The sequence below is a fragment of the Hippichthys cyanospilos genome, chromosome 14 (assembly GCF_059441005.1).
Source record: "Hippichthys cyanospilos isolate Australia breed blue-spotted pipefish chromosome 14, RoL_Hcya_1.0, whole genome shotgun sequence".
NCBI lineage: Eukaryota > Metazoa > Chordata > Actinopteri > Syngnathiformes > Syngnathidae > Hippichthys > Hippichthys cyanospilos.
The window spans coordinates 19,004,700-19,018,235 of record NC_142382.1 but is presented as its reverse complement, the minus strand read 5'-3'; the positions used below and the strand labels follow the sequence as shown (position 1 = coordinate 19,018,235).

Sequence of the window (13,536 nt, the reverse complement as noted above, 5' to 3'; positions counted from 1 at the left end):
GATTATAAATCACAGTGGAAAATAGTCTACAGCCATAGTTGGTGTTCCCACAAACAGGTGTGCACGTTTTTTTTTTGTTTTGTTTTTTTTTATTTAAAAAAGTTTTGAAAAATTTCAACCAAAGAGGAGATTTGCCAAAATCTTTGGATCTGCATTTTTGTTTCGCAATCATAAAACACAGTTTTACATCATCACTGCGAAAATCATGGTCTGTCGTCACATGCACGACTTGTGCGGGAGAACCAACATGAATGCCTATCCCCTCAAAACTGTGTTGCTTGTGACCATTCCCTACGTGCTATCTGATTGCTTATTGCTTATCTTTTCTGGTGCATAACAACAGTACATCCATGGCTGATTAGACAGAATTTGGCTAAACTACTGCCACCTAGCAGCTTAAAAGCACAATATGCCGATTCATATAGTAGCATTTTTTTTTTAATTTTTTTTAAAGCTATATGAATGGAATTGTTTCACACACAAAGAAGGGAGAATTTTGTGCATAAAAAATTGCCCTGGTGGCACCATTAAAAAAAAGCATCATGAAGAAGAAATAAAACATATAAGTTGCCCTGGACACAATTTTGGGGGTAAATTCATTTTACAAATGCCATACAACATTAAAAACATTAGTGCTCTGACTTACACCCAAAATACCCATTTCTAAATCCTGCATGGGTTTTCTTGGAGCACACACCATACCACTTTGCCATTTGAAAACTGATCATTGTTCACATCTCGTTTGGTGATTCAGAATGCCCAAAAACGGAGTGCAGGAGCCCAGTCAAGCAGTACAGATAGAAACAATTCAAGCATAAACTGCTAATTAGTGGATGACAAAGACTGCATAAGAAAAGTAATTGGAGCGTGTGCCGCCTCTCCAAACACACACACTCTCTGAGTGGCGGTGAAAGAACTGCCAAACGCAACCTGTGTTGAAGCTAGCAAACAATTCCCAGTTCTTCTTCTCACTAAAGTTTTTTCTTAGAGGTTTAAAATGGTTTACTCTAACAATAATCATGTTTTGCACTAATGACAATTGCAGAATCCTGGTCTGTTATTGCACCTTTGGCCATTGTAAATACTTGTGGTGTTGAACGTTAAAGCGATACATCGCACATTAAGTTGCAATGACTGCCTTTTGTGTGTTGAAAACTTGAAACATTTTTTTTAAACCCTACAAAGCAGTATGAAAATTCATCACCATCTATCGCACCTGTTTAATTTCAGTTATCGCTGCCAAGAGTGGCACAACTCGCTATTAGTTTCAGAAGCCAATTAACTGTCTTAGATAGGGTCAGATAGTTGTTTGTTTACCCTCTTTGGTAATTAAATTATTATATAGAAACTGCATATTATATATACTTTGGTTGTCTCAGTGTGATATTAAAATTGATAAGATTAAATGAAACCGTTGGCTGGGTATGGTATGGGTATGTAGGTAGGTAGGCAGCTAGGTAGGTAGGTAAGTAGGTAGACAGGATGGATGGATGGATGGATGGATGGATGGATGGATGGATGGATGGATGGATGGATGGATGGATGGATGGATGGATGGATGGATGGATGGATGGATGGATGGATGGATGGATAGATAGATAGATAGATAGATAGATAGATAGATAGATAGATAGATAGATAGATAGATAGATAGATAGATGAAGGGTGTATGTAACTTTTTGTGTGGGTTACGTGAACGAGTACCAGGACGTAGGCACCCTTTCTTTCATTAAAAAGTCTTCAAGATTCAAGAGTTTTATTGTCATATATATAGTATTAATATACCACACAATAAAATTCTTAATCCGTTCACTTCCCCGAGTAGCAGACTACCTTCCATGTCCGAGCAAAAAATAAATAGCAATAAGAATAGCAATAAATAGCAATAAACCAACACAAAAAACAATGGCGCTAATAATATTGTGCAAATATCATGTAGTGAAAAATATTATTTATGCATTTAGTAAGAGGCAGATTAGTGTGTGAGAGATTTGTTGAGAATCCGGATGGCTTGTGGGGTAGACACTGTTTGTCAGCCTGGCAGTTATGGCCCTCACCAGAACCCTGGAGTGGTAATTGTCCTGCAATGACGGTAAGGCTGCTCCACCGCTGTGAGAACTTGATCACACACTGGAGAGCCTTCCTGTCTTTTGCTGTGCAGTTGTCGTACCAGACTGGGATGGGGGTGGAGAGGACGCTTTGGATTGTACAACTGTAGAAGTTGTTGAGAAAACTTTGCTAACATGCCAAATTTCTTCAGTCTCCGCAGAAAGAACAGTCTTTGTTGGGACTGATCTGTCAAGTGTTGTAGGACCAGATGAGATCCTCACTGATGTAGGTGCGGAGGAATTTGAAGGCTTTCACTCTCTCCACCTCAGTCCCATTGATGAATCGTGATGAATAGTTAAGCGCACTGTCTGTGTTTACTCAGCATTGTCGCATTATTCAATCATGCGTTCTTGAAAAGTATCATAAGTCCATGGTTATGGTTTGCGCGGGTCATTCAGGATTCAGTTTAGGTAGGCCAAGGAAGTCAGAGGCAAATTCTCGGTCACTGCAGAATAACAACGTAAACGATCTCATTCCAAGCCGCTTCTACAAACAAACCAGTGCTCTCACAATAGGAAGATGAGACATGCATGCCTAGCTTAATGGTACACAAGGATAAAACTATTAGACAGTTCCTGTGTTGTTCCTGCAGTTTGTCTTGTCACCTAGCAAAAGGGCCATTAGCTATTTCTTCTTGATTAGCTTGTTATCCATAATTTGTTCCATATACATTCACATGCTCTTTTCATACTTGTCAAATATGGATGGCTGAAAATTTTCAACCCAGTATAAAACGCACCTGTTTTGTCTGCTAGCTGAGGACATGAACGGTAGCTCTTGCACCACATGTAGGTGTGCGTCAAGCGGCGGCAAGTAGGTTAAGTAGCGTACACAAACGCACAGAGCCAAGCACGCAACGTTACACATCTGTGATTTCTGTCATGCATGAATACATGCGTACCACTTATGTGCATCCCTGTATATAACTACAGAATCAGTTCAGAAACGTATTAGCGTTGTCACGATACGAACATTTCAACATAGATACCCTCAGAAATACTCAAAATCATTTTTGATTAACATTACATTAAAATTCTTAAATGATAACAATTTGAAAATGTAAAAAAATATAAAATATAACGATTTTCCCCTCATGCTGCAGCACTAAAACTACTTAGCAGTAGGGCTGAGCAATATGGCTGAAAAGTGAATGAGTAGTTCACATCGGTTGATATCAATACAGTATACAGTACCTTGATTTCATTTATACCCAAACAAAATAAGAGACGGATTTAAATGGATTAAAGATGAACTACATTAAAACCTGACTTAAGGGGAGTTTTGTGTTTTCTGTTTAAGTGCGGCCACAATCAAAGTACTGTTGTGGTCCGCCAGGCCCACTTAGCAATATTTGAATATTACTTCATTTTTGACTGTCTTCTTTAATTGGAAATTATATCCCACACTTGTAATATCCTGTGTTTCTGTGAATCTATTTCTGTGGGCGACATTGAAACACTGCGTTTACATAGTTTTATTTTAAAATGTTGTTTAACGGTTTATTTGAAAATTGAGCAATTCACACACTTTGCAAAGTCAAGTTTAAACATGTTCTTAGCTTTATATATTTGGCGTACCATTGCAGAGCAAAACACTCTGCTCAAGATGCTGCAGTGTGGTGCTGGTGGGCAGAACTGAAACAATTAGTGAGAAGTTTCCAGAATTTTTTTTATGAGGAGATTAAAAGACAAAATACCGGTAATGAAGTGTCAGATGTGATAGTTTAGTTCAATAGGTGTATTTTACAGGAAAATAATCTTATTATGGCTAAAAAAAATCTATTACAACAGTGTTTGATTCATCCGCTGTCTCTTAGCATTTGCACTGTTGCTTGGTTTTCCATCCATAGCTCTCTGTGTTCTGGCAAAACATAAAACTGAAACAAAGCAGAAACCTTTAGGTCTATTTATTGTCTGAATATTGAATTTATGAGTAAACACCAGGGAAATAAAACACTCATTTTGTGGGTTCAAAATCTTTTTGTGCGGACTTTTCTGTCCTCGTCCCTGCGTCAATTTTCATCAGGTACCTTATTTCTCAGAGTACAAATCGAGTTTTTTTGTTCCTCATTTTCAACCCTCATGAACTTATAATCGACTTATAATTGTGTAACTCAAAACAGACCGTTATTTTCCATATATCTGTGTTTGACTAACAGTAATTCAAATGTGAAATTAGTCATGTAATTTACAAAGCTTAAAATTATAATGTATATCTGAAATTTGATAACCAGTGAACCCTCGCTACTTCGCGGTTCCACTATCGCGGATTCGCCACATCGCAGATTTTTTTTTTCATTATGCAGATTCACGATTTCTAGGATTTTTTTTTTCATTACTTATTGAAGTTTTGCAATAGCTCCCAAGCATGCTGCTCCTGCTTGTAGAGAGCCTAAACGCCAACAAAAAAATGACAATTGCTGAGAAGATGATACTTCTCAAAAGGAGAAGTTACGCGCCCTTGACCCGCCGTTTGGGAGTGAAGGCATCCACCATTCGTTACATTAAGGACGAGGTGAACATGAGAAGACGACTGCCATCACCTTTGTCAATTCAGTGAAGCAAGTTGTTATGGCTTAAAATAAAACAGCGGTCTCCAAACTTGGTCCTCGAGGGCCGCTGCCCTGCATGTTTTCCAGGTTTCTTTCCCCGACACACTTGATTCAAATGATCAGGATCATCATCAGGCTTTTGCTGAGCTTGCTAATGACCTACAGGACAGCGGCCCTCAAGGACCGTGTTTGGAGACCTCTGTAATAAAACGATCGACCGTATGGAAGCTGCTTTAGCAACCTCGATTGCCGACTGCCGACAAAAGAATCCGTTTCTTTCGAAGTCTCGCGCAGCTACAGTCATATTTGTAGCGGCCCGGACGTTGAATTAAACTCTAATCTGTACATGATCAAACAATGTTGAGTTTACACTTGAAATATTTTATTATACAAGAAATCTAGGTATGACATTTCCACCGTTCTGATGGACTGTCTGCTCTTTACTGTCGACTGTCTCTTCTGCCTCTGCCTGTTGACAACAACAGCGCTGGGGTGCGCTTCATGAGGTACTGTATATGGCGCGTGCCTGTAGAGGTTTAATCTACTCCCGCCCCATAGGCACGTTCGTGACACTCATGAAGCGCACCCGCAGTAAAAAGCAAACACACATACACACACAGTCGGGGCAGAGACAGACACAATAAGGAGCAGACATTCACCCAGTGGCGGTCCGTATATTTCACACTTAAGCCTTCAGTGATTGGAGCCCTCATGTGCACCTGTAGCACGTACACAGGCTTTTTTGTCAGAGCATTTAAAAATCAATAAACCCACATCAGCAATTAAAACGTGTCATTATACGTGCCAAAACTTAGAATAAGTCATAATAATTTCAAATTATTTCAAAGTATCACCAGACAGGTGGACTAAATCAAGCTAACGAGAACGCAGACAGTAAAGGCAGACGCGAGTGGAACAGAAACACGAACAAACCCCCGCAACAAAAGCAAACCAAACATGACAATTGAATATGAATTACATAAAATGACAAAAACATTAATTCACCCAAATCGGCAGTCCCCAAATTATTTCAGTACAAAATCCATTCTTCTTTTTTTCCTCAGAAAGACTTTCATGACTTGTTTGTAGACTTTGTCTTCGAGTTTCATTTCCAAAAATAAATCCTTTTGTATTGACATAAACGCCAATGCTGAAAGGTGTACCGGTCCAATTTCCGTTTTGCTCAACTTCAGCCATTGTCGGTTTAAAAAATAAAAAACGTCCGCAAGTCTGGCTTCAATGTACGCTAACGTTAGGTGGTTGAGCAACATGATTTTTTTCTTAACCACTTCCATCGTCAATCATGGAGGACCCATATGCCACCGCCTTCCTGCAGTGAGCATCCACTCACGTCTCGTCCCATTCTCTTTTTTTTTTTTTTCAGGATCAACCCCTGAAAGCTGAGGCACTTGGTTTTTCTTAATGTCAATCTTCGATAAAACTTTTACCTGGATGCTGCTTTTTTTCTTTCTTTCTTTTTTGTTTTTGTTTTTACAAATTGTAATTTATCATTTGATATGTGGTAATCAAAGCTTACCTATGTTTGTTTTGGTTTTTACTGTAAATAGTTAAAAGCTTATAAATATACATTTTCAGAAATTGGAACTTTTTGTTGACCTTGTTTTGATGTAGGTCTTTGTTTTTGTACTTTATAATTTATTTTTTGTAGCACTCCTTGTTGTCCTCCATGTTGAGTATATTCAGAAGAATATAAATAAAGCCTTATAAAAAATAAATATTTGATATACTGTATATGTTTTACATTAGTAATTCGTTTTACACAAAATTTTACGTTATTTTTGGGAGTAAATTAAGCAACAAAAAAACTGAGGAGCCATTTGGGAGCCAGCTTTTTTCAGTGAGCCGAGCCAAAAGAACTGGCTCTCTTAAATGAGCCAGAATTCCCATCACTAGAATGTAACAAATGGGATTTAGGTATCATTGCCAATTCATGTTACTGCAAACTAAGTCACTCCCATTCTTTTTTTTTTCTTTCATTGGTACCTTGCAATTTACCAAGTATCTCAAGTTATTTTTCCAAATTGTACAAGTGTGTGCCAAACAAAAGACAACTTTGATTTCCAGTTTGTGTACTGTTTGTACAGGATATGGTTGTGTGACTGTAGGGGCTTGTGGACTTTGCAGGTCCCAGCACAACCTGTCAAGAGGACTCCTGTGCCAACATGGGGATTTGTATCCAGCAGTGGGAAAACTACACGTGCGACTGCTCCATGACCTCCTACACCGGGACGCAGTGCAATGACCGTGAGTGCTTTATGTGACACACTCATATTGCAACTTTCACATTTTGGACAATATTACCTAGACAAGTCTTTTTTCAGAAGTGAGTAATTTTATTCACATGACTTGATGCGTGTCAGACCTGAGTCACAAAATTCAGGACTTTCTTTCCTAATTTGTATGACAGACGTTGACTTTAATAAATTGCAGAAAATTGTGCAATTAATTAATCATCGTCTTATGGAGGTCTGCTTGAAGCACCTAATGTGTATTGGACTTTGCACACATCTACCTCCTTAGATGGACCCCTGCAATTATTTCTTTTGTTTGGTTTTGTTTTGCCATATAAAGGTCTGAGCACCTATTGCGCTCCACTTTAAAATGGAAAGAGAGGAGATGCTTCACGTGATGATTCACTTAGGTTCAAAATTATTGTCTTTAACTGCACCAGGCTATGTACCTCAGCAAAAACTACCAAAACCCGGTCGTCCACATCCACGCAAATTTAGACTGCACCTTGCATTAGACTTGAAATGGGCAGGAAACTAGAGCCCATGTGTAAAAAGACCTGTATTATGTGACCTGACTGAAGGTGTGGTCTGATGGCATGGTTGGCTTGCTGGTTGAGCGAACAAGCTCCAAAGCAAGCAGAGCAATGCCATATTTGGAAGAGAATCTATTTTATCCTTGGTGGTCTTTATGACTATCCTGACATGCACTACATCATTTTAGCACCTTCAAACAAGCATACCTTTAACTGTACCAGTCATAAAGCTATGTTTCAATCAATCACTATGAGGTTCCAATTAATTTCATGCTTGGTTTCAGGAAATGCAGATGAATAAATATAGTTTATCACAAATGTTCACAAATGTTATCACTCAGGACTTTAACATTTGTGTTATAATTTAATGTTTCCTGTGGCACATTAAGTGCTCTGTGGGAAGTGATCTGATTTCACCAGGAAAAACATTTAAAACCTAAGCTGAAAAGATGATTGTGTGTTTTATTGTATGTTCTATTCCATCATGTTTTATTGTAAATTATGTCTCCCTGAATATTAATGCAATTGGCTCCTGTTTGGAGGGATTTCTTTTCAATACTGATGTTTTATTTACTGAAAAAACAAAATCAAAACAAAAGTGCGTTGAACCATTAAAATGTCATCAAAATTTAATTTCTTTATGTAGCCAAATGCGGTTTGGATATGATATTGATGGCATAACTTTCTGGTCATCACGAGGCCCCACCAAATGGTAAATAATGTTTTAATTGACAATATAATCTTAAATGTAATCTCCCGTTGCGATGATTTGACATTAAAGACAGGCACAGCGAGCTTTGGCAAGATAAGTCCTCAGAAATTCATTGTAAACAATGAAAAAATTGTTTTGGGGTTGAGGTCAAAGAACTATTTTTTTCCTATTTTATTTTTTGCGCTTTAAAACCTCAGATTTCTAAGTGTTCATAGCTCAGATGATGTCCTTATCTGCTGTTGGAATTTATTCTCGAGTATTCAATTAACACTTCTTGAAAGTTTCAGGTCAATATCTTTTTTTCTAAGTGGTTGCGGACATTTGAAAAATGAATGTGCCAAAACGTTAAACGTGTTTTTCAACATGCCAACATTCAAAAAGTTGTTTAATATAGTGCTGAAAGCACACTGGCTTGCTTCTTTTGAATTCCATCCGTCCGTCTATCCATTATCCTGACCGCTTATTCTTTAAATCTAAAAGAATATAATAAAATATTGTAAAACAAACTGTTTAATGAAGCGTTTTCCAACCAAACTTTTATGTGTTAATATGCTAAGATTAGTGAGTACAGGGAAAATGACTAATAGACTAATGGAGGCACAAAGAACACATTTTTGTGATGGATTTTTTTACTTGAGACTGAGAAATATTTGCTCATTGAAAAACACAGTACCACCACAAAGTACACTGACTTCAATACTGTACCTGTGATTACAGTGTGTGTTTATAGTATGCTGCCACACATGATGTATCTTTAAACAATAAAATTTCTCTTGCTCTGCTCAGCTGGGACCACATACATCTTTGGCAAAGGAGGAGGCCTCATAACTTTCAAGTGGCCGGCCAATGAGAGACCAAGCACCAGGACCGACAGGCTGACTGTTGGCTTTAGCACTTCCCTCAAAGATGGCATCCTTGTCAGGATTGACAGTGCTCCTGGTCTGGGGGACTATCTTATGTTGCACATAGTAAGTTCATGACACGGCTTTTGCTTTTTCAATGAATGTACTGAACCAACAATCCTACTTCAAAGATGCAAGTACAAGTATGTCAATCATTTTTTCAAATACCGTAATCCCGCATATGTAAAATGCACATTTTTCCCAGAAATGAAGGCCAACAGTAGGGTGCGTCTTATAAGCAAACAGTTACTTTTTTTTTTTTAATTCAACACCATTCGAGGAAGATTGATCTGTCAGTTGTATAAGCTGAGTTTTGACGCAAAGATGCACATTTTTATATCGGTTGTATTCTTACTTATAATTACTCTAATGGGACGAGCTAGAGGGGGATGTCAGTTGGCTGTTAGCAACTTTTCCTGTAGCAGCTAACAACAGCTTGTGTTAGCTGTGTCACGAATAACCCGCGGATCCCAAATGGGAATGGACCCCAACCAGGCACAAGAGGTGATGTTACAGACTTTAACAAAAGGAGCACGCAAGGCGTGAGAAAAAACAAAAACAGTCCGAAGGCAAAGTAGCAAACCAAAGTCACAAAGTACCCAACACAAAGCGAGACGAGAACGTCTGGATCTAAAGTCCACGGGAAAGAAGGGCAGCAAGGAGGGCGTGAGTTCACAGGGGATGGCTGCAAACAAAGTAGCAACAGAAATCGTTCACAAGCCGTAAAACATAACACGCACAAAGTACAAACCAAGATGACTCGAGAAGGTAGGACGTGAGGTCAAGAACGCTGGGATTCACGGGACGGCAAGCGAGCTTGGCGAAGGAATTACCCGGCAAAGGCTTGTAAGTGCCGGCCAGCTTATAAAACCTTCTGACGAGATGCGCAACAGGTGTGAGTGTCCGATGGCCCCGCCCCATGTGGAGGAAGGAGGCTTAGTCTGCAAATCAACACAAACTAAAAAAGGCGTGACAAGCTGTATTATCTGTATTGTATTGCAAACCTTTTGTTGGGAATAACTTCAGGACATGAGTGGGAGGAGGACCCCAATACAACACACAAGGGAGTAGCACCAAGGTTTTATTAAAAGAAAGAAGAGTCCAAAAAACAAAGTACCGTACTAATTTTCCGTATTATAAGGTGCACCCAAAAGCCAGATTTTTTTTTAAAAAGCTGACTGTGCGCCTTATAGTCCGGTGTGCCTTATATATGGATCACATCATGTGCTGACTCCATAAACTATAGTTTATGCCTAAAAAATCCAGTTTGAACCTACCTGGCCTGAGGGTATTAATTCCCGACTAGGCCCAGCGCTATTAATTAACTTGATTTGCAGGCTCTACCCGATTTTTTTTTTTTTTTTTGAGGACTTAAGAGTGTGTGGCACCACACGTTTTTCGTTTCAATTTCCTTGACATTCGTTTATTCATAACTTCTTTATGCTCCATATCGAAACAGCGGGTAAAAAATATATAATGCATACCGAGGAAAAAATTAAAAAGAGAGCGGCGCCACGCGTTCACCTGCGCTTGGCTCCTCACTCATATCGTTGCATGTTTGTCATTTAAATTTCCCTGACATTCGTTTATTCATAACTTCTTTGTGCTCCATATCAAAATAGCGTGTCAAAAATATATAATGCATGCCGAGGTAAAAATTAAAAAGACAGCGGCGCCACGCGTTCACCTGCGCTTGGCTCCTCACTCATATCGTTGCATGTTTGTCATTTAAATTTCCCTGACATTCGTTTATTCATAACTTCTTTGTGCTCCATATCAAAATAGCGGGTCAAAAATATATAATGCATGCCGAGGGGAAAATCCAGCCCGCCACGTCATTTTATGTGGCCCGCGAAAGCAAATCATGTAACTTTCCATGACTCTTGCTAATCTCTGTTCCAAAACTTTACCTTGTCGTGTATAATGAAAAATAGGGTTGAGATTTTTTGGTTTGTTCTGTTAAAATAATGTAAACAATAAATGAACAAACTAGGCTGCTTTACTTCTGATTTGAAAACAACTAAGCCATTAATTTGTTGTGTACAGTAATAATACTATGAGACAATTTAAAATCGACTTGGTTTCCTCAACATATCGGCCCAATGAAGGAAGTTCTCGCTACAAAATGGCCCGCGACAAAAATGAGTTTGACACCTCTGATCCAGTGGCTGCATAACGCAACTATATCAAGTGGATGCATAGTGCAACCCCAGCCAGTACTATGGTTTCGAATCTATGTGCGCCTTATAATCCGGTGCGCCTTATATATGACATTTTTTTAAAGAGACTCTGCCATTCATTGATGGTGCGCCTTATAATCCGGTGCGCCTTATAGTGCAAAAAATACGGTACAACAAAAACAGAGACCAAAAGGGTCTAAACACTTCTGTAACCAGGCACAAGGGGACGAGGTCAGCAGGAGGACAATCAAAAACTAGGTACAATAAAAAGAGCCCAGAGGGGGAACAAAAGGCAAATGAGCACCGAATAATAAAAGGCACAAGTACATTTCAAAAAACGCACGACTGCAGAAACTCGGGATAAAAACCACTGGGAATCACAGTAGCTTCACTGAGGAGTGGCTCATGGAATAACCCAGCCGACAGCAGGAGGTGCTGGAGGTGCTGCATTTACCATTGTCATTATTGCTAGTTGCGACAGGGATCTTGCTGACAAGGTTTGAAAATGCTGGTGAACGCACTGTGGTAAGCAGCAGCATATCGTCATCATTCATCTCTGCTGTAGTAGATACTAACAACAGCAAATAAAAATGTTGCTCCAGTCTTTTTTCCTTCGATTCCATGGTGTTTTATCGAATTTGGCGTGAAAATACCACTTTCAGGTTAAAAATGCATTGTAATGTATTGCATTACTCTCATTTGTACAGAGTGAAATATTAAAATTTACATTGCAACAAAAAGTAATGCCTTAAAGCAGGGGTCACCAATCTGGTGCCTCGGGCACCAGCTAGCTCCCAAAGATCACATGAGTAGCCCACAGGCCTGTTCTGCAAATAGCGCACAAGAGATAGAACACTGGTGATTTCCTATAAATACAAATAAATACAAATATACATGTATTACATTTACGTATTACACTTTATTTACATATTTACCACAGCTGTTCCTGAATTATTGTTCCTGAATTATTGTGAAAAATCATTAATATGGTGTCTTCTCACATAAACCGGTAGCCCTTCGTATTACTCAGTACCAAAAAAGTAGCTCTGAGTTTCAAAAAGGCTGGTGACCCCTGCCTTACAGTAATTACATTACTTTTGTACTGCATTACTCCCAACACCAATTACAGCCTTATTTTCTATAAAGGAAGCGAGGAGAATAAACCAACGTTTGAAGCCATTCTTGTTCATGTACAAGAATATTTCTAAAACGGACAGGATCATGCAAAGGTTATGATGTCTCCAGATGATTAGATGTAAACGTCAAGCTCGACATATGAATACATTGAATAATTAGTGACCACCCCAACCTGTTGTCCACATTTTGCCCAAAGTCAGAATCGACTCTAACTCCTCAGTTAGTCGTTAAGAAAACATTTTTTTGCAAGTTTTTAAAATGTATAATCATTTACTTTATTCCTTTGCACATTGTCCCTTTAAAATGTGCTGCTTTGCATTGCATTTTCAAATTAAATGTAATAATATAATGATTACTGGATTAATATAACTACAACAATATATGTTTTTGTGTTTGTTTCATTTTAGCAACAAGGCAAAATTGGCGTGACATTCAACATTGGGACAGTGGATATCAGTGTGCAGGAGAGCAGTACCCCAGTGAATGATGGGAAGTATCATGTGGTCCGTTTCACCAGAAATGGTGGTAATGCTACGCTGCAAGTTGATAACTGGTCCATCAATGAACATTTCCCGACAGGTACCAAACATCAAACCTCAAAAATGTTCTTGTCTGAAGTTTTTAAAACTTAACTGCTATCTATGATTTGATCTTTTGCTTACTTAATATTCATATATATATATATATATATATATATATATATATATATATATATATATATATATATATATATATATATATATATATATATATATATATACAGTATGTATTTTGCACTTGCAAAATTTGCAAATTTGCACAGACTTACTGCTGCCATATTTATTTAGAATTATACTTCTATTGCACTAGCGATTACACTTACAACTATAACAACTACCTCAAAGCTGGGACAACCACAATCAGAGTTGCATGCCCTAACATAGTGCACAACATAACATACTGCATAAACATCAGCATAGTGAAACAAAACATATAGACACTAACTCAAATCAGCCATGTTTTTCGATAGCACACATTCACAGCAGGTGTAAAAGAGAAACAGCAATTACCTCATACGTCACTTTAGCTTTTAAATATGACGATCACGTTCATTTCCCCACCTGTGTTACTAGCACGCTCGAAAGCTGACCAAGGTTTCCTGTTTGCACAGTTTGCGGCAA

At 38.4% G+C, this 13,536-nt stretch overlaps 1 protein-coding gene across 1 annotated transcript in view; it reads left to right on the top strand.

Moving 5' to 3' along the window:
* nrxn3a (neurexin 3a) overlaps positions 1 to 13,536 on the top strand; it is a 173,881-nt gene that overhangs the window by 139,676 nt on the left and 20,669 nt on the right. The window contains exons 16-18 of the mRNA XM_088433261.1: positions 6,806 to 6,925; positions 8,944 to 9,125; positions 12,784 to 12,955. Coding sequence (XP_088289387.1) covers positions 6,806 to 6,925; positions 8,944 to 9,125; positions 12,784 to 12,955 — 474 coding nt within the window. The remainder of the gene's footprint in view (positions 1 to 6,805; positions 6,926 to 8,943; positions 9,126 to 12,783; positions 12,956 to 13,536) is intronic.